The 25,277-nt window shown below is 39.4% G+C and overlaps 1 protein-coding gene across 6 annotated transcripts in view; it reads left to right on the top strand.

Moving 5' to 3' along the window:
- fancc (FA complementation group C) overlaps positions 1-25,277 on the top strand; it is a 238,349-nt gene that overhangs the window by 147,734 nt on the left and 65,338 nt on the right. For all 6 annotated transcript variants that reach the window (XM_078568327.1, XM_078568308.1, XM_078568290.1 and 3 more), the window contains one exon: positions 7,442-7,497. In XM_078568327.1, coding sequence (XP_078424453.1) covers positions 7,442-7,497 — 56 coding nt within the window. The remainder of the gene's footprint in view (positions 1-7,441; positions 7,498-25,277) is intronic.

Below are 25,277 nucleotides of genomic sequence, written 5' to 3'. Positions count from 1 at the left end.
AGAAGCCTGCAATGCACAGTAACAAAGAAGACTGCAGAGTTTTATAAGAAATGCATTGCTGCATAGTTGACAGCTTGCAAGTTTAAACAAAAAGCACACCTGCCGAAACTCCTGAAGTGCAAAGTTCAAAAAGCGAGGCCCTGCAGAGGTAAAACAACAAGTGAAAAAAATCACCCAGAAAATAATTGCTGCTGTTTGAAAGCTCAAAAGCCTTAAAAAAAAAACGAAGTGGCTGATTGTCGGAGAGCCTGCTAAAATCACAAAGTGTGGGATATTCAAAAAAAACGGACCTGCAGTGGTAACAGAACAAACAAAGAATCAATCAACCAGAATTTTGAAATTTTAAAAAGTTTAAACAAAAGCAGCCGCAAGCACTGGCGAACTGGTCAAAGCGTGGGAAACTCTCAGACAGCGAAAATGGCAGCTGCAGAAACAGCCTGAGGAAAAAAATGGTTACTGGACTGACAGCTCTTAACGACATTTAAATTTGTTACTACACAAAAACAGCCATGGACAGAAAATTGAAAGAGACTCCCAAAGAGAGGGCCACTCCCAATAAAGCACCAAGGGCAATAAAATACCTCGTTGATAAGGCAGCAAAAGACCCCAGAGAGAGGGCAACAGAAGACCTCTGAGAGAAGACAACAAAGGACTCCAGAGCCAGGACAACAAAAGACTCCAGAGCGAGGGTGAAGAAAAACCCCAGAGAGAGAGAGAGCCAAGAGATCCCAGAGCAAGGGAGACAGATAGTAGTGCAGATTGAGCAAATGGCTGTTAATGAAGGAAAGCTATCTGAGGTAACTCAAAAGACACAAAATGGGCAAAAAGTAAATGAAGCTGTTCCATATAAAAAAAATGTTCACATCACAGCTGAACTGTAAGATTTGAAGCACAAGATTGAAGCTGAGTATATACCTTTGAAAACGCACAATAAACTGAAGTCTTCAATGAACTAAGCTGTTCAAGATCTGAACAAACAAATTTCAGAGATGATACAAAGGTACTAGGAGGACATAACGGTCCTCGATTCCACAGTTGGCAAATCAAAGCAGGAGTTAGGAAAACTCAACCAGATGTACAGCCAGGCAAAACAGCAGGCAAAAAAGGCACGCAAAGAAGTTGCGACCCTGAAGGACTCTTTGCAGAATCGATATGTAGCCATGGAAAAACATGAGCTAAAAAGGATGTTGAATATTACTTCAGGAAAATGCTGTGTTGGAATTATCAGTAGCAATGAAACGAGGTCTGAAGCCCAGAGTGAGTCGACAAGAGGTCAATGAGAAAATTAACACTTGAAAGAACAACTGATTGTCCTTCAAGATCAAACACAAAAGGAATGCGTAACCATTCAGCAACAGGAAGAAATGAAGACTGTCTTAAACAGCAGAATGGAAGCTTAGCAGAAGAAACTGGAGGAGACTGCTGAAATACAGGAAAGCTCAAGATGAAGCAAATGAGTTTCGCAAAGAAAGGGAAAACCTGTTGACAGACCTTCACACACTACAAGAATTCCTTAGGACAAAGTTTATTCCTCTGGAAAATTACGAAGATAAGGAAAATGGCTTTAATATCACTCTGAACAAACTGAATAACCAGTTGGCAGAAAAGACTCAGCAATGTTCTATATTCCAGGAGGAAGCCTAAAGCTACAAGAAACAGACTGAAGAGCTGAAGAAGCAGTTGAATGGAAAGGAGGAGACATTGAAAGGAAAAGCCAAAGAACTTTCCAAACTGTGAGCGGATACTGAAGCCATGAGTTGTATAATTACAGAACTGAAACAAGTTAAAACTTCTCCGGAGACAGACCTGGCCAACAGTGAGTCCAAAATGAAGGACAAGGACAAAGTTCTGTTGCAGACAGAGAAAGGAAAGACAGAATTGAGATTGGAAAATGTAAATCTGACACTGAAGCACCTGACACGAGAAGAAGAAAAAGCTGAGCTGAATGAAAAGATTCCTAAGCTTGCAAAAGGATTTGAAAATAAAACAGCAAAAAAATTGTGAAGTTGTGAAAAAAGTGGGAATGAAGGTTCCATTTGTAAAATGTATACATCTAGCAAGAATATGGCAGACACCACGGAAAAAGAAAATTCGAGTCCACTCTAGGAATGACCAGAGTGCACATTCCATGCGGAAGGAATGGGACAAACCCACAGTATCTGAGAAAAGCAGACGGTTGTTAATAAAGAGAAACACAACTCGAAGGAGCGCAAAAAGCTAATTAAATGGAGATAGCCAAGTACCAGAAACACAGAGTACCATTCCTTCAAACGTGACAGAACGAGATGTGGAAATACTGTCGAGCCTCAAGACCGTCTGACTTTATAAAGTCAGAGACTTGAAATGGGGGAAGCAGGGATAGCAAGTAAAGATTGTATTACAAATGTTATACTCTGTTTGAAAGGAAAATTTTCCTTGGCGAAGATAGGGGGGTGTTGTATGATGTTCTGCATGCCGCTATTATAAAGGTGCTCAGCAGTGCAAGGGTTAATGTGGGACTGGAGAATAGCACTGCCCACAGTATAATGTATAGAGTCGCATGGTAATAGACTGAGAACACAGTCTTAAGAGAAACACTCTGGAACCAGCCTGCATGGAGGTAACAGCACCATGCATGAACATAGCTTGGATCTGTAAATCATTAAAGGTTAACAATAAAAGGTTCATGTTTAAATATACAAATCTCAAGATCTTATCATTGAGACATCTAGAGAACCCATATTACAACAGTGTGTGCATGTGGATTTATTTTTAGAAACTTTAAATAATTGTACTTAAACCAATGGTGCAATTCCTTGCTGTAAAATTACTCTGTGAATGGCTGATTTTTTTTTGGTTTGTGTGGCATATTGATAATAAACACACAAACTTCAAACCGTTGCATCCCAGTAATTCTATGAATTGTTGCAGGTTATTGCAGCATGCATCCTGTTTCATTGAAAATTGAACACTTTTGTGCCTGTTATATGATTTTTTTAAGTCGCAGTGATTTTTATTCTGGGAACCCAGAGTTACTTGTTTTCAATTAAATGTTTTTGTTTGACATCAGTAAATGCATTTTACTTGTGCAAGTACTTGTGACTGAAAAGGTGATTACCATTTCCAAATATTATCTAAGCCTACCACTTCCGCTACCAAATTCTGGAGTTCTATATTTGGGATGCTTAAAAATAGTCGATTTTACCTTGAGTTGGTGATTGCTGCATGACTTTTTAGCTTGCACCTAGATGCTAAGGAGTTCTCTGAGCTCATGTGAAAGTTTATATTGGAAGAGCTTCTTATTCATGTGCCCCCTTGTCATTTTTTAATCCATGTTTTGGCTCTGTTGAAGTCTTGCAATTGCTTCATTTAAAGTTGGCCTTCTGGTGAATTAGTGGACAATATTCGTCTATGTTAGATTAGACTTCAACATTATCTACTGTTGTGACAAAATAATTGCACCATAAAAAGTTTTTTAAAATGTTGTTAAAAATTGCGAGGAAAGCAATGAAGGAAAACCAGCAAAAGTGCAATTCTGTTGAAAACCTAGGAATTCATGTCTCATCCATGTAAATACTTGTGTTTAATTTGTCCCCCATAACGGAATTTTTATGTGGGTGTGTTCTTAGCCAGAAAGTTTTCCTAGCCATTGAATATCATGTGTGTTGTCATAGGCAGTGCGTAACATGCCTAAACCCAATCCCCAATGGCAGAAAACATATGCTTTAGTGTTATGAAACAGCAGTTGGTAAAGCTGAGTTATTTAAAAATCCCAGAGGGAAACTTTAAACAACTGTCATAACCTATATTTTTAAGTGGTATGTTTGAGATGCAGCTCTAAATTCAGGAATCAGACCACCAATTCTCGAGAGGTTTTTATATCAAACTACATGTAACATTTATTAATTTACACAAGTTAAATATATACACATGGCTACAAATTACTATTATCGTAACTTCTAACAAGTTTCCAAACTAATCTCCACTAAGGCAACAACAACCTATAGACTTTAAGCAGACACCAGGCAAAGCATTTTCACCTTACAAATTCAAAATGAGGTTCCTTTCGCTTTGGTTCCTTTGCAGACACAGTGTTAGGCTTACAGGCTTTGATCTTACATTGCCTCCGCCCTGCGTACACAAAACTGCTTTCTGTTATACCTAGCACATCTTATTGAATGTAAATTTTCATTGTATCACCAGCCCCTTTGAACTCCACCTCTTCTAACCATAAAACCCCTTTCATAATACCAATTTTATTAGTAATATAAACATTGCTTGGTCTCTGCTAGCTAGGTGCCAGGTTTCACTCCCCTTCTTGAATGCCCTATTCAGCAAAATGCAAATGCACTCTACCTCTCTTGCATCTCAAAATTAGTATACATCAAAGCACCCAGACTAGCTGGCTTCAATCCAATTAAGACACACCCACAGACTAACCCTCTATTTTAAAAAAAAAATTCCAATAACGTTATATACATTAATAGCTTCATGACAATCGTATTATCCTATTAAATTTTACCAATTTCTGCATAAAGCTATAACATGCTTGAAGTGACCGATCTGCTGATTTTTGGCACTTATTAAATATTATTCTTAGGAAACTCGACTCAAAATTCCTTATCAAAAATATGAGAAATGAAATAATGGAATAAAAGCAGAAGGGAGAGAGGAAAGTATGTATAAAGTTCGTTGGCAGTTGATGTGACTTTTAACAAGAGAAAATATTTTGTGAAGCATGTCAGCTGTTAGTAAGATACAAAGAGCACGTACAGTACTTCACTGTTCTGTCAGCGTGCAATTTATGTGAATTTATAACTACTTGGGAACACTAGATCTAATTGTTAAACTGGTTCACCCCTCTGTGTGATACAGCACCATTTTGTTTTTAAATTGTCCGCTTCCATTTGTAGCAACGGTTAAATGTGATCTGTAAAATTAATTTGAAATGCATTTTGCTTTATTCTTGTATCAAAACCTGTAAGCATGTAAAATAGATGAAAAGTTGCCTTGATTATTAGTTCCAAATTTATAACCAGCTTATGTATTAGTTTTTACTTTACAATATTATGAAGCACGCCTTTTTAATGCATTTGGGTGTGACAATTTGGGAACTATCCATTTAAAGCTGATAGTGAAGAATCGATGTGTTAAAATGGGTTTCAAGGAGAAGAGGGAGGTGGCTATGCAGAGGAGTTTAGGGAGAAAATTCCAGAATAGGAACTTGGAACAGAATAGGATATGAAGAGCAGAGTTTTGGATGAGTCAGAAAGTACAAAGGGGAGAGGATGAGATGCCAGTAAGGAAAGCGTTTGAGTAGTCAGGTCTGGTTTGATAAGGGTATAGTTGAAGGTTTCAGAAGCAGAAGTAAGGATGAAGGCAGGCAATCTTACTGAGTTGAAAATAGGTGGTCTTTGATGGAAAGAGTATGGACTTGGAACCTTGGGGCTGGATAGGATGCAGAAATTGTGAGCAGCTTGAGACAATGGTAAGGGAGGGAGATAGAATTGATGGCAGGGGCATGGCGTTTGTGGCAGAAGCTAAAGATAATGGCTTCAGCCTACCAAATATTTAGCTATCAGTGGGAAATGGAGGCAGGTTGGTGGCATTATCAGGTATTTCAAACAGAAAGAGTTATGACTAGGTGTGTCTGATGCTGGTAACTATAAATTATGTTTTCTAGTCCTTGAATCTGCCCAACAGAAGATTCCACGATCCAAATTCTCCAAACTCATGAAAATCTTAAAAGACATTTATTGTTTATCCTTTTCCTCATGGGATAAACCAGGAAACGATATATCACTTAACCTTACCTCAGTTGTAGATACATTTCTAGAGTTCATAATACAGGATGAAATTGGTGAACATTTAAAACAACATGGGCTAATTGGGGACAGTCAGCATGGATTTGTAAAGGGCAACCGTGCTTATTTTCTTAAAGAAATCACTATGTAGGTGAAGGAAATGCAACAAATACCATAAATGTGGACTTAAAGATATTTTATAAGGCCAATAAAGAGGCTTGTTATAAAATTAAAGTCCATGTCATTTAAAGTAATATATAACACATGATTAAAGAGGCTGTTGGAAACATAAAGCAAAGTGTAAGGATAAATGAGTGTAGTGATGTGCCCCAGGGATCTGTGCTGGGACCTCTTTTCCTTTCCATTTTATAGAAATGGTTTGGACCTGGCATTAGAGGAGTGGATTTGCATTGACAGATTAATGGAATGGACATTTCGATGCAAAGAAAAGTGGAGTAGTACAATTTGGGGAAAAGAACAGTGGAAAGAGATCTATCCTAAATGGGTAAGACTTTTAAAGTGGAGAAATAAACCTGAAAGTGGAGTTACATAATTTGAGGATCGGAGTGTAGGTTATAAAATGACAAATGGGATTTTGTGTGTCTGTGTACATTCATCGCCTCTCCCTTTAAGGGGAGTATTGTATCTGTTGTAGTCAACCTGTTACAGGAAGAATATAACTTGTAATATCTTTTAAGGTTACAGTGAAAATTCACTAGAATTAAATCAGGAGTGACCAGTTATAGTTGTAAGAAAAGACTTGAGAATTTGGGCTGTTTGCACTGTAATAGATGATGAAGGGGGATCTAAAAGGTTGTCAATAAATGGAACGTTTTTGAGGAGTAAACACTAAAAAGATAGTTTACATTGATTGGTGATTTTTTAAACCAGGTAATATAAGCTGAATATCATTTGAAAGTATTTCACACAGGAATATTTGGGCATGGATTGCTTTACCACAAGTAGTTATTGATGCAGAGACTTTCACATCACGGATTTAAGTAAATACTTGAAGTAGACAGATGTAAAAGGAGATGAAGAAAAGTCAGGAAATAGGGTTAGAATAGATTGGTGCAGTAGGCCAAATAGCCATCTGGGAAATGTCAGATTACAGAAATGCAACAAAACAGTTGAAGAACTTTTTAACTGTTAATGGAGATATGCTGCATTTTATAATTTATTAATTTAAAAATAACTAAAAATGAAAGCTTTTTGAAATGTTTTCCAAATATGAGTAATTTGCCCTGATCTCTCAACGCTATTTTCTATCTTATTTCTCTCATGGAATTAAATTACTTTGACTTAAGAATTAACAGGTGGGAAAATTCAACAATATTAATTGTTTGTCTAAATTGAGAACTTTGGCAATTGCAGCAGCGTCTCTGGAATTCACTAACTCAGATTATTGTGATTTTAAATGTAATATCTATGGAACTGTTCAGTGAAATTCAACATGATTGTGTGAACATCCTGCTTATTTTCAGCATGTCAAACTTATTTTCAACTTAAAATATTTTAAATGGTAACCTTCATGCAGTCTGCCTATATGAAAAAAAAATGAAAATAATGTGATACTAAGTTTGCAATTGTTCAAGCAACCAACACTGATTTATACAAAAGCAAGATTATGATAACTGACATTTTTTTTTCTATTACAGCCTAAAGCAGCAGCCTATCATCCATCGTTATTTAGGGTACTTGATAACTTCTTCAGGTAAGAATGATATGTTGATTTAAACACAAGTCACTTTTGTGTAAATCGATGGGCCTTGTCCCTTCTTATCTCTGTAACCCTCTAAAGTGTGATGAAAATATTTACCACCTTTAGTTCGTAGGTCGGGAACTCTGGTTCCTGACGAACCATGGACCTCCTGCACATGCACTGGCCGGAAAATGGCTGCACATGCGCAGTTCGGGTCTTTTTTAAGTTCTTCAGGCTGGGGACCAGCCCTGCGTGCCTGCGCAGGAGAAGAGAAACAGAATGGCATGAAAATGCAGGTCAGATGACCTGAGATGGAGCGCCATTATCTTGTTGGTGTCCCAGAGAGCAGGACATGGGAGGGAGACAGGGAGAAGGTCCCAAACCGGGTTGGGGATGGCAGGGCAGGGAAAGGTCCCATAAGGCAGCCCCAGGCAAGGCATAAAAGCCAGGGTACAGAAATAACTCCTTTAAGTTAAGTTAAAGAATGGAGACGAATAATAGACTCTGAATTCAAGAAAGAGCTGCAGTGAGGAGACTTTGAGTGAAGTGGGCATGAGAGGAGCCCTGAAGATTCAAGAAGGCAGCCGAAGGTTGATGACACTGTGCTGCGGGCTGCTGAGGCTAAGGTAACCCTTTGGAGCAGTGATGTTCTGCTTGGCACGACCCAAGATCTGAGAATGTGTGTGGAAAGTGAAGCTTGCATGTACTCTGAGATCTAGGGGAAAAGAATCTCAGAAGGCAAGGTTGAAACCTTGCGAGGTGGGTCATTGTTGAAGATGTCCAAGTGGGAGCATCTTTTGAAGAGAATTCCAAGGTGAGATCTTCAGATGTAGAGATTGGAAACCCTTGTGAGAAAGATAAAGTTTCATTAAGACTGGTTGGCTCATAATGTGACAAACATCTGAGTAGGTTGTTGGGAAATCCATGGAATCTATTTTGGTCATATCTGTCAGCTGTTGTATAGGGTGGTGTGTCTGACCATAGTTGGCCTGTTAATTCACATGTACCTCATTGTTACCCTGAATGTTAAAGTATAAGATAAATATTGTAAATTGTTTTACCTTTCTGAACTTGTACAGTAAAGTTTATTTTTGTTTGTTTCAAACCCGTAGAATCTTGTAGCTTTATGCACTTAGTAAGCATCTTGTCTCTCAAACTTTATCTACTTTAAACAAAGCATTATTGGTCCCTAACTGGATTCCATCCCCCACATCAACATAAAACAGTTGAACGTAAAAACAAGTATGCAGATGAAACTAAGTTGAAAGGCAAAGTAAGCAGTGCAGACGTGAGCAGAAGTTACAAAAGGACATGGACAGAAGGAGTAGGAAGAGTTTGACTTTGGGAATTGTACAGTCATCCAGTTTGGATCCAAGTAAAATAAGTCAAGAGTATTTACTAAATGGTGAGAAACTAGGAACTATGAAGAAGCCAGGAGATTTTGGTGTCCTTTTACACAAATCACTAAAAGATAGCAATCAATAAAGTTAATTGAATGTCATTCTTTTATCTCAAGGAGGCTGGAATTCAAAGGGGAGGAACTTACGCTTCAGTTTAGAGCCTTGGTCAGATCCCATTGGTAGAATTTTCAACTCTTGGGCTCTGGCGCAATAGGGGACCAATGAGAGGTCGGAAACTTGATTACTGCTGGATCAAGTTTGTCATGTCTTTTTAACGGAGCCATGGCATTAGCAAACTGCTTGTGGATTTCCTGAGCAGAGTGTTTTTTCTTGGGATGCCGTGCCAAATCTGTTGAAGGACGGATTCCTCAGGCTGCAGTAACCACAGCAATGGAGAGGAAACCTGTGAATGTTGCCTCCCCACCCTCCTGCTCTGCCCCAATCTCTCATTCTTACCCAGAGATCCTGCTTTGGGATCTGAGATGATGGTTGCCAAGGACAGGAGGAAGAGGCCAGCCTCATCAACCAAGGAGATGTAGATGGAAGTAACTGAGTCAGCAGCAGAAACATGGCCCTTCAGACTTGGAGTCAGTGCATCAAAAGGATCAAAGACCTCGGGAAGGCAGGAAAGGCAGAAAACGTTCAGGTGCCAAACTCCATACTCTACCTTCAGTGTTCTCCTGCATACCACTCTTCAGCTTTGCACACTTTGAGCTTCACTCATTCGTCTCTCTCAAGGCACCTCCTTGCATCACCATCTGAACAGTTAACACACACTTACCCTCATCCTCAGGAATGATATATTGGTTTTGGAGGATGCATAGTGCAGAATCACTAGAATGATATTTGCCTTTGAATGGTTAAGTTATGAGAACATGTTGCATAAACCTGTCACATATTTGCTGATAGAAGATTGGTGATTTAATTAAGCTGTTTAAAATGACATCAACAAATTTATTAAGTAAATCAAAATTCTGAGTTTAATGTTGCAAGGCCATTTTTATTTATGGAACAACTCACATTCGAATGCTTGAGGCTATGTAAACAAAATGCACAAATAGATGGTGAATTAAAATTAAGAACAGCAAAACTTTTTGAGACTTTTTGACTCCAACATATAAGGAATCTTTCTGGGAGGTATTTCAGATTGGGTGTTTAAGATTTTGCTGTCCTGAAGTTATTTTCATTGATGCAGCTTATTGACCATTGCCAGGGTTCAGGGCATTTCCTTGAGGCTCGAGAAGAACTTGGATTGGAACGGAAAGATCCAGTTGTCATAATCCACAAAGGTACCAATGACATAGGTAGGACTAAGAAAGAGGTTCTGTAAGGGAGTATGTGCAGCAAGGGGTTAAATTAGGAAGCAAAACCATAAAGATGGTAGTTGCTGGATTGCTGAACCATGAACAAATTGGCATAGGGTCAGTAATATCAGTTGAATGTGTGGCTCAAAGATTGGTATGGGGGAAAAGAGTTTCAATTGAGGTCAGTGGATTGGAGAAAAATTGATTTTGAGGGGCTGAGAATAGAACTTGGGAAAACAAAATGGGCAATATTGATAAATAGTGACAAACAACAATGTCAAACAAGAAAAACAATATTAGCAAACAGCAATCTAGCACAACACCAGGAAACATTCAAAACAGTGTTTACCAGAGTGTCGTAAATATTCCTCTAAAAGGAAAAGACTAACTGAACGCTTGTGAGACTCCATGGATGAATAAAGCCAAAAGGGAACAATTGAGGATTAGGGAAAGAAGCATGCAATAAGGATGTAAAAGGCAGAAGAGTACATGATCAGCGAGAATATGAAGAGATTGGGAGAGTAGTCAGTAAAACAAATGGGAAGACAAAGAGGAATAATGAAATTAAATTGTCAAGAAACATAAAACAAAATAGTAAACTATTTTACAAGCACATCAATAAGAAAAGGAAGGCTGTAATGGGAATAGGACCCGTTAAGGGAGAGACAGGATAATACCACAGGTAGCAACAGAGAGATGGCAGAAATATTAAATAATTATTTTGCTTCAGTATTCACCAGGGAGTTGGATAGCTAGACATGATATTGAATCAAGAGATGAGCAATGTGATAACTGCATTTAAAATAAAGGGGACATATTAAATAAATTAAACAAACTGGCCCAGACGGATTGTAAATACGTATGTTATAAAAGCATCAAGAAAAGAGATAACAGAGACATTATCTAACAAATTATTAAATATGTGCAGTAAAGGTGTAGTGCCAGAGAACTGGTAGATAGTGAATGTAATTCCTATGTTTAAGAAGCGGGACAGAACATGCTAAGGGAATTGTAGACCAGTCATCTTTAGCACCAGCGGTAGGAAAAGTAATGGAATCCCTGCTAAAGGAAAAAAATAAAAGAACATCTGGCAGTGAAAGATGTAATAATGAATAATCAGCATGGATTTCAATAGGGTAAATCTTGTTTGATCTGCCTTATTGAATTTTTTGAGGTAACTGAGAGAGTAGACAATGCAGGAGATGTAATTTATCTGGGTTTTCAAAAAGCCTTCAATAAGGTGCCCCATAATAGACTAATGAATAGATTCAGAAAATATGGGCAAGTGGCAGAATGGATTCCTAGTTGCTTCAAGATAGAAAGCAGAAAGTGGAAGTAAAGGGTGGTTATTCAGAGTGACAAGGTGTGACATGGTATTCCACAAGGATCAGTGCTTGGACCACAGCTACTCCCAATTTACATTAATTATTTGGATTTTGGAATCAAAAGCACAATTTCTAAATTTGTAGATGACACCAAATTTTGAGGGAGTGGAGGGTGGATAGTCAATACTGAAGAGAATTGCAGCAAATTATAGACAGCTGTTAATAAACGTGCGGAGTGGGCAAATAATTGGCAAGTGAAGTCGAACACAGATAAATGTGAGGTAGTACATTCAGCAGGAAGAATAAGGAGGTCAGTTATTACTTGCAAGGTAAGGTGCTATGAAGGAATATGTATAAAGAAATAACACAATAATGAAGGGTTCTAAGGGTAAAACAGTTATTTTCCTATAAATAAGAGATTAAATAATTTAAAAGGGTTCATTTTTTGAAAGGACAATGCCAAACTACAGACTTGTCTTTTTGCAGCATTAAGATAATAGACAATCAAAAACTAAACACCATATTTTACTTTTGCACACAGTCAGGAAAGACAACACAATGTAGGATTTGATCAATGAGTTTACACTGATAATCGTAGACCACACTCAACTGAAATTTTTACAACCTAGAACCATATTTTAATCGTAAAACACAGACTCCTGACAAATGGAAATTAACCACCGCATTCCCCACAAGCTTGGCTTTCCTAGAATCAATGAGACCCATGGCTTTTTATGTAGAATTTGACAGTTATATAAATTTTCTTAGAATCTAAAATGGCTGTCCTTAGGTAGAAATTAACAGTGATCAAAACCAATAGGAGTAAAGATGTCTTGCTTCAATTGTATAGAACCTTGGTTAGACTGCACCTGGAGTATTGTGCATAATTTTAGTCCCCTTACCTAAGGAAGGATATACTTTCCATAGAAAGACTGGAGGTTCACCAGTCTAATTCCTGGGATGCCGGAACTGTCCTATGAGGAGAGATTGAGGAGCTGGAGCTGTATTCTCTATAGAGTTCAGAAGAATAAGAGGTAATCTCATTGAAACTTACAAATTCTTAAGGGGTTAGTCAAGGTAGTTGCAGGAAGGATGTTTCCCTTGGCTGGGGGGATCTAGAATTATGGGACACAGTCTCAGAATAAGGGGCAAGCCATCTAGGACTGAGATAGGGAGGAATTTCTTCACTCAGAGGTTATTGAATCTTTGGAATTCTCTACCTCAGGGCTGTGGAAGCTGAGTCATTGAGTATGTTTAAGACTGAGATCGATAGATTTCTAGACACTAATGACATGAAGGGACATGGGGATGGCGTGGGAAAATGCCCTGGAGGTAGATGATCAGCCATGATCTTGTTGAATGGCAGAGCAGGCTCGAGGGATTGAATGGCCTACTCCTGCTCCTATGTTCCTATTTTCTTAAATCTGGAACATAAAGAGGCTGAACATAATTACAATTAAAATACATCCCTATACGTAAGGAATTAGCAATGCAGCCTCAAAAAACAGTATAAATATTGCGAACAAATATGAGATTCTCAGATTCCTTAACTCTCTTAGGTGTCTCTCATCATGAGGTAAAGGTTCAACTGCTGAGGCTCAGTAAAGATAATGAGCTAACTGTAGTCTTCACTCAGGGAATTATGATAAATTCTACTTTAATAATTGATGGATATCCTACTTAAAAGGTTTTACTGTAACAATAATTGAAATTTAAAACTGGGTTATCTACTAGAAATAAGATCGCCTCCTTCCTAGAACCTATTTAACATTGTGAGTGGCTGTTTCCACCTGACTTTGAGTTGCATGTTCAGTTCTTAACAAGCTTTTATATATATTAGAATTTATATTGTCTCACATAGTCTTCTGTATTGCTAACTCGTGAACTTGACTCCATATCCTCTTTGATGGGGGAGTACATTACTAAGAAGTAGCTCAGACCCTAATATTATCTGGGATATTATAATCTGTCTTAAACCTAGGCTATCCAGAGGATTGTAATAATCTCAGCTGGCCTCCTTTGTGGAGAGATGGATCAGTCCTTTGGACCCTTTAGCCTCTTTAGGATTTGCCTTTCTCAACCTAAAATTGAGAGCAACCATCTGATAGGCTTTGCTGATCTGGGATTGTCCCAAAAATGGGCGAGGATTATAATCCACCATAGTAGAGGAACAAAGGGATCTACGAGTACAAATACATCAATCACTAAAAGTTCCACCACAGGTTAGCAAAGCCATAAAAATGCAAACCAAGCACTAAGCTTTATTTCTAGAGGGATAGAAATTAAAATTGGGGAAGTTATGTTAAACCTTTGTCAAACCTTGGTTAGACCTCTCAGAGTACTGTCCTCCCATGATAGTTGACCTACGTGGTCTTTCTTCTTGCATTGTTCCTGTCTTGGTACTGTTGCTCCCTTTTTTAAAACTGCTGTTACCATCCCCTCCCTAAAAATAAAAACCTCTTCTCTATCATCTCGTATATAGCCGCCTTTTCTTCTCCATGGTCTCAAGTGTTAAAATCTACAGTTTTTTTTTCTATCCCTTTAGTCTGACTTCTGCCCTCCTTGCAGCACTAAAATGCCCCTAGTTAAAGTCATGAATAGCATCCTCTGCCACAGTGACCATGGTGCATTATTCCTTCTTGTCCTCCTTGACCTTTTTGTGGCATTTTGTGTAGTTGACTGTACTGTCTTCCTCCTTCAACGTTTCTGCTCTGTTGTTCAGCTTCATGGAAGCTAGATGCCCAGGACCTGATAGCCTATATAGACAAGAACACAAGAATTAGGAGCAGGAGTAGGCAATTCGGCCCCTCAAGCTTGCTTTGCCATTCGATAAGATCATGCCTGATCTGATTGTGGTCTCAACCCAACTTTGCTGTCTGCCACCCCCCCCCCTCCACCCCATAGCCCCTAACTCAATCTTATGTGTATTCAATGAGCCAGCCTTCACTGCTTTCTGGGGAAGAGTATTCCACTGACCAATGACCCGCTGAGAAAATAATTTATTCTTACATGGGAGACCCCTAATTTCTAAACTGAGTCCCATAGTTCTAGACTCCCACGCAAGGGGAAATATCCTTTCATCATCCACCCTGTCAAGTCCCCTCAGGAACTTGTATGTTTTAATAAGATCACCTTTCATTCTTCTAAATTCTAATTGGTTAGGTCCAACCTGTCCAACTCAGGAATCAGTCAAGTGAACATTCTTTGACTTGCTTCCAGTGCACTTATAGCCTTCCTTAAGTTGGGAGACCCAATACTGCAAACCGCACTCCAGATGTGGTCTCACTAAGGCCCTGTACAATTGTAGCAACTGTTATGATCCCAGCTGAGGTTACCCCTGGGCAAGCCTGATCCCAGAGTGGAACCCAGCTTGATAGATCCTAACTTCTATTTGTTCGTTTAAATACGTGGAGAGTGGCCACTGAACAGTCACCGGAGTCAGCTAATGAACTATTAACAAAAGAATAAAACATTTATTTAACAATAAGGGATGAACTATATTACAATACTCCTTCACCCACAAATATACCTTTACAGATATATACAGATTTGTAAGGATAACACAAGCCACTCTAATTATACTCTAATGTTCACAGTAAGTACACAGTCCATGTAAACCAACAAGCACCCTGTGGTCAGACACACCACACTTTGAAACCAAGTGACTGATGCTACCTCAACCAGATGCCAAGGATCTCTCCTCAACTCCCCCACAGAATCTTGTCACACCATGAGCCAAGCAGTCTCACTGAACTCCATCTTTCACATGAGGGCTTCCAATCTCCACTTTCCAAGAACTCACTTTGAGCCTTCTCCTAAACTGATGCTTTCTTTCAGACAACTTCCGCAAGGGCTCACCTCCAGGGTTTCAAACTCTCCTTCCGATGTTCCTCTTCCCTGGGTCACCACATGCACTCAAACTGTCTTCCACACGTACTCTCTCACCGACTCAGCTGTCAACAGTACCACTGCTTCACATGCCTATGTCAAAGAATTACAGACTTTCAGTTGTCTCTTTGGACCTTCTTGCCTCTTGCAAGCTGTTCTCACTTTATATCTGCTTTCTGCAGCTTTTGTCTCTTTAAATCTGAAGCTTGGAGCCTTTCTCTCTGCCCCTCACTCATAATTTTATTAACAGGACCTTTTCTAGGTTTCTGTCATTCCCTTGACTAGAAGGTCTGCTTGGGACTTTCCCCTGTTCCACTCCCCTGGATTTTGGTGTTTTTTCTTTAGCTTGGGACTGGCTATCTGTCCCTTCTTGGTGGCTTCTGCTTAGCAGCTGTCTTCAAAACAATTGAACTCCAACAGCTTCCAAAATCAAACTGCTATTTCTCTTGTGTGTGTGTGTCTGTGGGAGGGACCTGCTGCTCTGGACCCCTGTTGCTAGTCAACAACTCCATTCTTCTACTCTTGATTGTTTACCTTAGCTGCAGCAGTCGCAAAAACCTCATTGGAAATGCAAGCACCTTTTAAAAGTGAAACTAAAACTCAATTTGAACTTTTCTTAACACACAGATACAGAAATACAGATCAAACTTTAACATTAAAGCTAAAATTTATTTCTAACACTCAAAAAATACAAATATAACTTAGTTAAACGATCTCTATTTCCTAACACAACACTTTCCTACTCCTTTACTCTATTCCCCTTGCAATAAATGCCAACATTCCATTTGCCTCCCTAAACACATGCTGCACCTGCATGCTATTTGGGATTCATGTACGAGGACACCCAGATCCCTCTGTACTGTAGAGTTCTGCAGTCTCTCTCCATTTAAATAATTTTCTTGCCAAAGTGGACAAGTTTACATTTTCCCACATTATACTCCATCCGCCAATTTCTTGGCCATTCACTTAATCTATCTAAATCCCTTTGCAGACTTACTACCTCCTGTTGACAACTTACTTTCCTCCCTATCTTGGTGTCATTGGCAAATTTAGCTGCCATGCATTCAGTCCCTTCATCCAATCATTGATATCGATTGCAAATAGTTGAGGCCTCAACTGATCCCTGTGGCACTCCACCAGTTACAGCATGGCAACCTGAAAATGACCCATTTATCCCTAGTCTCTGCTTCCTATTAGCTAACTAATCCTCTATCCATGCTAATATGTTAACCCCTACACCATGAGCTCTTATTTCATGAAGTAATCTTTGGTGTGGCACCTTAAAAATTCCTTTTGGAAATCCAAGTACACCATAGCTACAGGTTCCCTTTTATTCACCTTACTTGTTACTCCCTCAAAAACTCAAATAAAAAATAGTCAAGCATGGTTTCCCTTTCAAAAAACCATGTTGACTCTGCCTCATTTTATTATGATTTTCTAAATGTCCTTCTATTACCTCATTAATAATGGATTCTACCACAGATGTTAAGCTAACTGGCCTATAGTTTCCTGGTTTCTAACTTCCCCCTGAATAGCGGTGTCACATTTGCGATTTTCTAATCCGCTGGGACCATTCCAGAATCTAGGGAATTTTGGAAGATCGCAACTAATGCATTTATTATCTCTGCAGCTACTTCTTTTAAGACCCTAGGATGCAGGCCATCAGGTCAGGGGGGCTTGTCAGGTTTTAGATCTAATAGTTTTCCCAGTACGTTTTCCCTAGTGATGGTGATTGTTTTAAGTTCCTTCCTCCCTTGTAACTTTTGATTTTCAACTATCGTTGGGATGTTTTTGTGCCTTCTACAGTGAAGACACCAAATACCTGTTCAACACTTCCGTTGTTTCCTTGTTTCCCATTATTAATTCCCTAGTCTCACCCTCTAACGAATCGATGTTCACTTCAGTTACTCTTTTTTTAAATACTTGTAGAAACTCTTACTATCTGTTTTTATATTTCTAGCTAGTTTTCTCTCATACTCTAATTTCTCCCTCTTTTTTTTAGCCATTTTGTGCTGGTTTCTGAAACCTGTCCAATCTTCTGACCTACCACTAATGTTTGCAGTGTTGTATGCTTTTTCTTTCCTTAACTTATCTATCCTTAACTTACTTAGGTTAGCCAATTATGATGCATCCTTCTCATAAAGTCTTCCTTTCTTAATGGAATATATCTTTACTGAGAGTAAAAAAAAATCCTTAAATATCTTCCACTGTTCCTGTACTGTTCTACCTTTTAATCTATTTTCTCAGTTCACTTTAGCCAACTCTTTCTTCATACCCCTCTAATTGCCTTAATTAAATTTAAGACTTTATTCGTAGACCCACACTTCTCACCCTCAAACTGAATGTGAAATTCTATCATGTTAAGATGACTGTTGTTTCAAGGCTCCTTTACTATGAGATATTGATTAATCCTGTTTCATTGGACACTACCAGGTCTAAAATAACCTGATCCTTGGTCAGCACCGGAATGTACTGCTCTAAGAAATTGTTTTGAATGCACTCTGTGAACTCATTTTCCAGGCTACCTTTACCAATCTGATTCGCCCAATCTATATGAAGATTAAAATCACCCATGATTATTGTAGTACCTTTATTACAAACCCCTATTATTTTTTCCTATATACTCTGTCCTACAGTGTAAATTACTCCCACAAGTGATTTATCACCATTACAGCCTAGGGTTCTAAAAGAGGTAGCTGCAGAGATAGTGATGCACTGGCTATGATTTTCCAAATTTCCCTAAATCAATTTTGGTAATGGCTTCCTTTCCAACTCTCACATCATTATCTCTGGAGACACTTAGGGATCTAACCTTGGCTCTCTTCTCTAGCTTATTTTTATCCTGTCCCTTAGCAACACCGTCCACAGACATGAGCCCAAATTTTCATAAAGTCGGTGGGCTCCACACCTTAGCCAAAATGGCGCCGGAGCCCCAATTCCAGAAGTCCTACCCCCGAACCCAGAACCCACCATTTTCGTGGGGGTGGTGGGGGGGCTGGGTAAAGAACTGGGTCAGGATATATTTCATGCATCTGCAGTTCACTGAGGAGGCAGCACATTTAAAATGCAGCTACCTTCAGTTAGAAGTAATTTTCATCATCGCAGTTTCTGAAACTTGACTCATAGGATTTACAAATTTGAGGAAAAGGTCTAAACCTTCCTGAGTTCTTTGGAGAGGTTTAGGTGCCCCTTTGGGATTAAGAGTAGAGATGGATGCATGTAAAAAGTGGCTAAGGTCTATGGAACTGTCAAGTGAATTAAATCCCCTGCTGTAAATTGTGATGTAAACTATCCTGTAGTTGATAAAAATCAGTACTTGCAATTACAATAGATGTTTATTGACATAGCCTGAGGGTTTTCATTGTAGTATTAGTGCTGCATAACTGCTTCCACAGCCTATCATTATCATAGTTGTGGAAGGGGTAGTGGGGGGCTATAAGTTCACAGTTTGATTGGCAGCTCCAAGGTGATGTAAGGCTATGAATACAAATGTTTGATATTATAAGGGATTAAGTACTTGAAGGGATTTAAACATATTGAATGGGCTTTAATCCAAGAGTTTTTTTTAATATAGTGAAGTCTGGAATAGATATTTAGAACTATATTTTATCCATTTCAGCATGACTTCTGAGGCCTGCCCATGGTGGATACTGGGTGAATTGGCATGGAGCATGCAAGGGCAAAGAGTGGTGGTTGAGGTGGCATAAGTTGGTACTAAGTTGGCATAGGGGCTGTAAAGGGCTATGGGGTGGGTAGAAGGACATAGGTTGGCATGGATAGTAGGAGGAGCATAGGTTGGTATGGAGGATATGGGGGACCATGGGGGTGGGTGGAGGGCATGAGGTGGCATGAGTTGGCATGCATGGGGCTTGAGGAGTGTGAGGGTCCAGGGATAGAAGGCTGCTTTTTTTTTTCACAGTTTTATTAAAACTGGGACAAAGTCTCAAAGCACTGAGGTGGACCGTATAACCAACCCGCCTCAGCACCTGGCAGCCCCTGTGGCTGTCACCTCGCTATTTCTGGCAATGGCGGACCTGACTCCAGTTAGCACCTCCCAGAATGAAAACCGAACATTCTGGGAAGCTTCTCCTGAGTTGGGAGAATTTTCTCGACTGCGCACTTGGCAACAAAAATTTAACCCTTGGTTTCAACTTCCAAGTGTACACTGATGACACACTCTGCCTCTTCACGTCTGATGACAGTATTTGAAAAAGAGCAGACTTCTCCAGGTGCCCTGCCATTAGAGCTTCAACCAACACCATCGAGAGTAGGTTATCTGGTCGGTCGTTTCTTTCTTGTAACAGCTTGCTGCGCAGAAATTAGTTGCCAGTGGTGACTGGACTTTAAATTCAAACTAATGCATTGGTTGTAAAGCACTTTGGGTGTCCTGAGGAAGTGAAACACTGAGTATAAATTCTTAACTGTGTTTTGGAGAAAAATATTGCACCTTATCTGATCCATTTTATCAAGTGGATACCATATCTAAATTCAAAACTCTATATCCTACAAATCGTGCTTATATAAAAATGTGTTGCATCCTTAAATCAGATTAAGTTTTAACATGCACATCTTTTCTGCGAGTTATTGATGATGCAATCAATACTGCTGGCAACAAAATTTAATTCATAGTGAAATTTTTATTGGTCTTGTACAGAAATAAGCCCTTCATAGTATCTGAATTTGACTGCTTTATTTAATGTGCAGGTCAATTCTGATTATTTCTTTATTGTTGGTTTCTGCTAATTTTTATCACAATGTCGCTACATTGTCACTTTTTCTTTTTACTGCTGTCCCATCCTTTCTGAAAAATTGATTCTCAGGTGCCTCACACGAGGTCACTCTCCATGCATATACCAAGGTAGTATTGGCAAATTATCAGTGTTGTAGCTAAGCTCAATACTGCCTTCATCCAGCATCCATACGTACATATATCGAGGAGGAACCATTGGATAGTGTTCAAGAGTAGAATCTTGGCCAACTCGAGAAAGTGAAACAAATTATACCTTCCTTAAAGTCACCCAAGTTGGAATTCCTGGTTTGTATCACTTGGATTCAGATTGAACTTTACTAACTAAAGCATTTACTGAATCCAGTCATGGATCATAATGTCATATTTTTGACCGTAACTTTTCTGTGGAGCTTTGTTTTATGGTGCCTTTCATGAGCAGGAGAAAAAAGAGAAGCTAGTGCCAACAATCAATTTGTTGCACAAAATTACTTAATGCTTCCATTGTCTTTAATGTAAGAAGGCAATAATTGAATATTTTTGATTAATAATTTGAGCTCCATTAGCACAGAAGCTGTAGCCAAGGATCAGTGGATAGGCTGTTTTTCATATGCAAAAAAAGTGGAGTATAAATAGGGTATTATCTAACAACAATGGTGAGAGAATGTTCTAGAGAACTTTAGGGTACAATATCATTGTTCATAGAATGAAAAGGCTGGAAGGAATAATTCACACAAGTAATAGGTGATGTGACTGGAGTTAATCGAACTATAGCTTTTTATTGGTATATAATAATTTGCTCTGGAACATAAGGGAATAAAATTGTTCATCGACAGCATTAAAGATAATTTGGGGCTCATTAAATTAATGGTAAATTAGTTAGCTAGTGTGAACATGAGTTTGGCATAAAATTGGAAGGAAATGTTAAATGAGCAAAGCTTTCTGTTGGGACAGTAACTGGTGGAGTTCCCAGGAATCTGTCTATTTTCTGTCCCTTATTGTTTTAATTGCTGAATAGTGTGATAGGGGCTCCTACAGTTGGTGTTTTAAATTTATTAATTACACCAAACTAGGTGAATGTAAAGAGAGATTGCTAAAATTCAAAGGAACTAAGACAAATTACATTGAATATACAGCACAGGAACAGGCCATTTGTCCTAACCGGTCCATGTTGGCATTTATGCTCCACTCAAACCTTCTCCCACCTTTCATATCTAAATATCAGCATACACTCTATTCCCTTCTCCCTCATATGCATTTCTAGCTTCCCCTTAAATGCATCTATGCTATTTGCCTCAACAACTACTTGTGGTAGCAAGTTTCACATTCTCACCACTCTTTGGGTAAAGAAGTTTTTTTCTGAAGTTTACATTTGATTTCTTGGTGTTTGGCTTATATTGATGGTCTCTAGTTTTGCTGTTTCACCCAAGTAAGAAGACTCTCTACTCTATCAAAGTCTTACATCATTTTAAACCTATTAGGTTATCCGTCAAGAGAAAAGAATCCCAGCCTGTTCATACTTTCCTGATAGGTATAACCTTGCTGTTCTGGCACCATCCTTTTTTATAATATGGAGACCAGAACTGCGCACAGTACTCCGAGTGTTCTTGCCAAGGCTTGATATAAGTTTAGCATAACTTCTCTATTTTTCAATTCTATCTCTCTAGAAATCTCTTGAGTATTAAGTCACTTGAGTCAGGAATGGGAGATCGATCCTTGTTTAACGTTGACTCGCTTAACGTTGTTTCACTTTAGTTAATAAAATTATGTCAGTATATCTGTTTAATGCTGCCAGTTTCACTTTAACATTGTTTGCCACAGACTTCCTCTTCTATGGCCTGTCTACTGACATGACACTCTTCCCACAGCGCTTCTACCCTCACCCTCAATTCCTCTTCCTCTTGCCCCTCCCCCACCTCTTCTGGCCTTGCCAACTCTTTCCCACTTCCCCCACCCTTGCTGGCTTCCCCCACGCTTGCCCACCAGCCCCTGTTCTTCCCTGAGTCCTCTGGATTTTTTCTTCAGTGGCTCCTTATTTCTTTCTCCGCTCCTAGCTTCACTTCTGAACTCGCACTAAGACTTGGGCTCCAACTAGTGGCCAAAGTTGCTCAGTGCAGGTAGCCAGGACTTCAGCTATTACCTCCACTGACCAACGTCTGCCACTAGATGGGGCCTGGTCTATCTTTAAGTACTATATACTAAGATGAGTACTGTAATACTTCAAAAGAATTTAATTTGTATATTGTATTTCCTTTATATTTAGTGATGTATGTTATTTTGCAAGTTATTTCAACAAGAAATGCACAGTGCTGCACATATATGGTGCAGTATTTCAACTTGTGCATTGTTTTTTTTCCCAAGCAAGAAATGTCCAAAGGAACCTAACCCTGGCTTTAACACTGATTCCCATGGGAACCTATGATTCACTTAAAGTCAGGATTTTTCAAGAACACAACCACAACTTTGTGAGGGCTTAGTGTAGTTAAATCGTACTCATCTCTCAAGTAGTGTACCAGTCTGCTCCAGGAAAACTGATCTTGAGCCCAAGGTTTCAGTTCATGTCCAAAACCTGTCAGCAGCAGGTTCTGACAGCACACTCTCTCGAGCTGTCTATATCTTGATGAGACGTGTGTGTTGGAAGACTTCGAACATCAGTCTGGGAGTGAAGAGGGTAAGTCTGTCTACCAAACTGAAGTCTGTAGAGCAATATTTCTGTCCACTCTGCTCTATGCATGCAAGACTAGAACTGTGTACCAGAGTCATGCCAAGAAGCTCAACCACTTTCACTTGAGCTACCTTTGGAAGCTTCTGAAGATCAGATGGCAGAAAAACACCAGACACTGAGTTACTTGAGCTGGGATGCCAAGAATCCACACCATATTGAGTAAGTCACAGTTGAGTTGGGCTGGTCATGTAGCCAGAATAACTGACACTGGCTGACCAAAGAAAATGTTGTGTGCAGAGCTTGTGTCTGGGATGCGGTCTCATGGCGATCAAAGGGAGTGCTACAAGGACACCCTCAAGGCTTTGCTTAGGAGTTTTGATATCAACCCTGAGTCCTGGGGGAAGCTTGCCCAGATCGCTGCATGTGGCGTGATCAAATGAAAAAGGATGCAGCCTTCTTCGAAAGCAAGCACATATCAGATGCAAAAAGAAAACGCAAAGAGTGGAAATCTCAAACCAGCAGCTATCCCAAAACTCAATTGTCTGCAGTATCCTGTCTTATTTGCAGCAGAACCTTCCAGGTGCAGATCGGCCTTGGCAGTTGCCTGTGTACCCAATGGAATCCTATCAAACACCTCTGATGGTCACCATCACTTCGAATGATAAATAAGTTTTCTGCTCACTCCTGTGATCTGTAACTATCAAATTCACTTTAAAAAATTTTATATTCCATGGTTTATGACAAAGAATTCTACATTCTAACCATCCTGTGGATGAAAATATTCTAATTTTCCCTTTAATTTGTTTTGTGACCATAAATGTAGATCCTTTTGTTATCACCTCTCTATCAGCCTCATAATTTTTGATGTAGTGCCACACAACAGACTTGTGAGCAACATTATAGCTCATGGAATAAAAAGAAGAGTAGCAGAAGGATACAGAATTGGCAGAGTGACAGGAAACAGAGATTAGTGGTTACGTTTTTCGAGCTGAAGGAAGGTTTGTAGTGGAGTTTCCCAAGGGTCAGTATTGGGACCTTTGATTTTCTTGATATAAATGATCTAGGCCTTGGTGTACAGGGCACAATTTCAAAGTTTGCGGACGATACAAAGTTTGGAAGCATTGTGAACTGCGAGGAGAATAGTGTAGACCAACATAGAGGATATAAGCATGTTGGTGGAATAGGTGGACAGGTTGCAGTCGAAGTTCAATGCGGAGAAATGTGAAGAGATTCATTTTGGTAGGAAGAACATGGAGAGACAATATAAAATAACAGGCACAATTCTAAAAGAGGTGCAGGAGCAGAGGGTCCGCGGTGTATATATGCAAAAGTCATTGAAGGTGACAGGACAGGTTGAGAGAGCATATAATAAAGCATACAGTATCGTAGGCTTTATTAACAGGGACATAAAGTACAAGAGCAAGGAGTTTATGTTGAAATTGTATAGGACATTAGTTTGGCCTCAGCTGGAGTATTGCATCCGGTTCTGGGCACCGCACTTTAGGAAGCTTGTGACAACATTGGAGGGAGTGTAGAAAATATTCACAAGAATGGTTCCAGCGATGATGAACTTCAGTTATGAAGATAGATTTGTCATGAAAATATAATAATTTTCACAACATTATTGTGATTTATTGTAAAGGTAGGTTAATAGTGGGGTTTGGATTATTTTCTCTGTGTGGATGTGTGCGGGGGGCGGATTTAATTGAATTGGAGACAGCTGGTCTGGAGCTTTTGAATTATCAAAAGGGAAGCTAGGTTTGAAATACTAAATAAGTAAACATGGCTTAAGTTGTAGAATGTGAGCTGTGAGAAACATTTGCATTTTAAAATAAATTAGGTTAGTTTGAATTTCAAAGAGATGGTAAGACGTTACACCTAGCCATAAGAAGCTAAGCCAAACAGTGTGTTTACTTTTCCCAAAGGTTACCGATAATATGAGTACTATGAAAGATTTATATTATGAGAAAAGTAAAGTTCACAGAATCTCACAGTGCAGAAGAGGCCTTTCGGCCCATCGAGCCTGCACCGACACGTGAGAAACACCTGACCTACACACCTAATCCCATTTACCAGCACTTGGCCCATAGCCTTGAATGTTATGACATGCCAAGTGCGCAACCCGCCTCACCACCCTCCCAGGCTGCGAATTCCAGACCGTCACCACCCTCTGGGTAAAAAAGTTTTTCCTCACATCCCCCCCAAACCTCCTGCCCCTCACCTTGAACTTGTGTCCCCATGTGAATGACCCTTCAACTAAGGGGAACAGTTGCTCCCTATCCACCCTATCCATGTCCCTCATAATCTTGTACACCTTGATCAGGTCGCCCCTCAGCCTTCTCTGCTCCAATGAAAACAGCCCAAGTCTATCCAACCTCTCTTCATAACTTAAATGTTTCATCACAGGCAACATCCTGGTAAATCTCCTTTGCACCCCCTCCAGTGCAATCACATCCTTCCTATAATGTGGCAACCAGAACTGCA

The sequence above is a fragment of the Cetorhinus maximus genome, chromosome 2, assembly GCF_964194155.1.
Source record: "Cetorhinus maximus chromosome 2, sCetMax3.hap1.1, whole genome shotgun sequence".
Classification (NCBI taxonomy): Eukaryota; Metazoa; Chordata; class Chondrichthyes; order Lamniformes; family Cetorhinidae; genus Cetorhinus; species Cetorhinus maximus.
The sequence above is the reverse complement of the archived record's forward strand: the minus strand, read 5'-3'. Positions and strand labels throughout refer to the sequence as shown.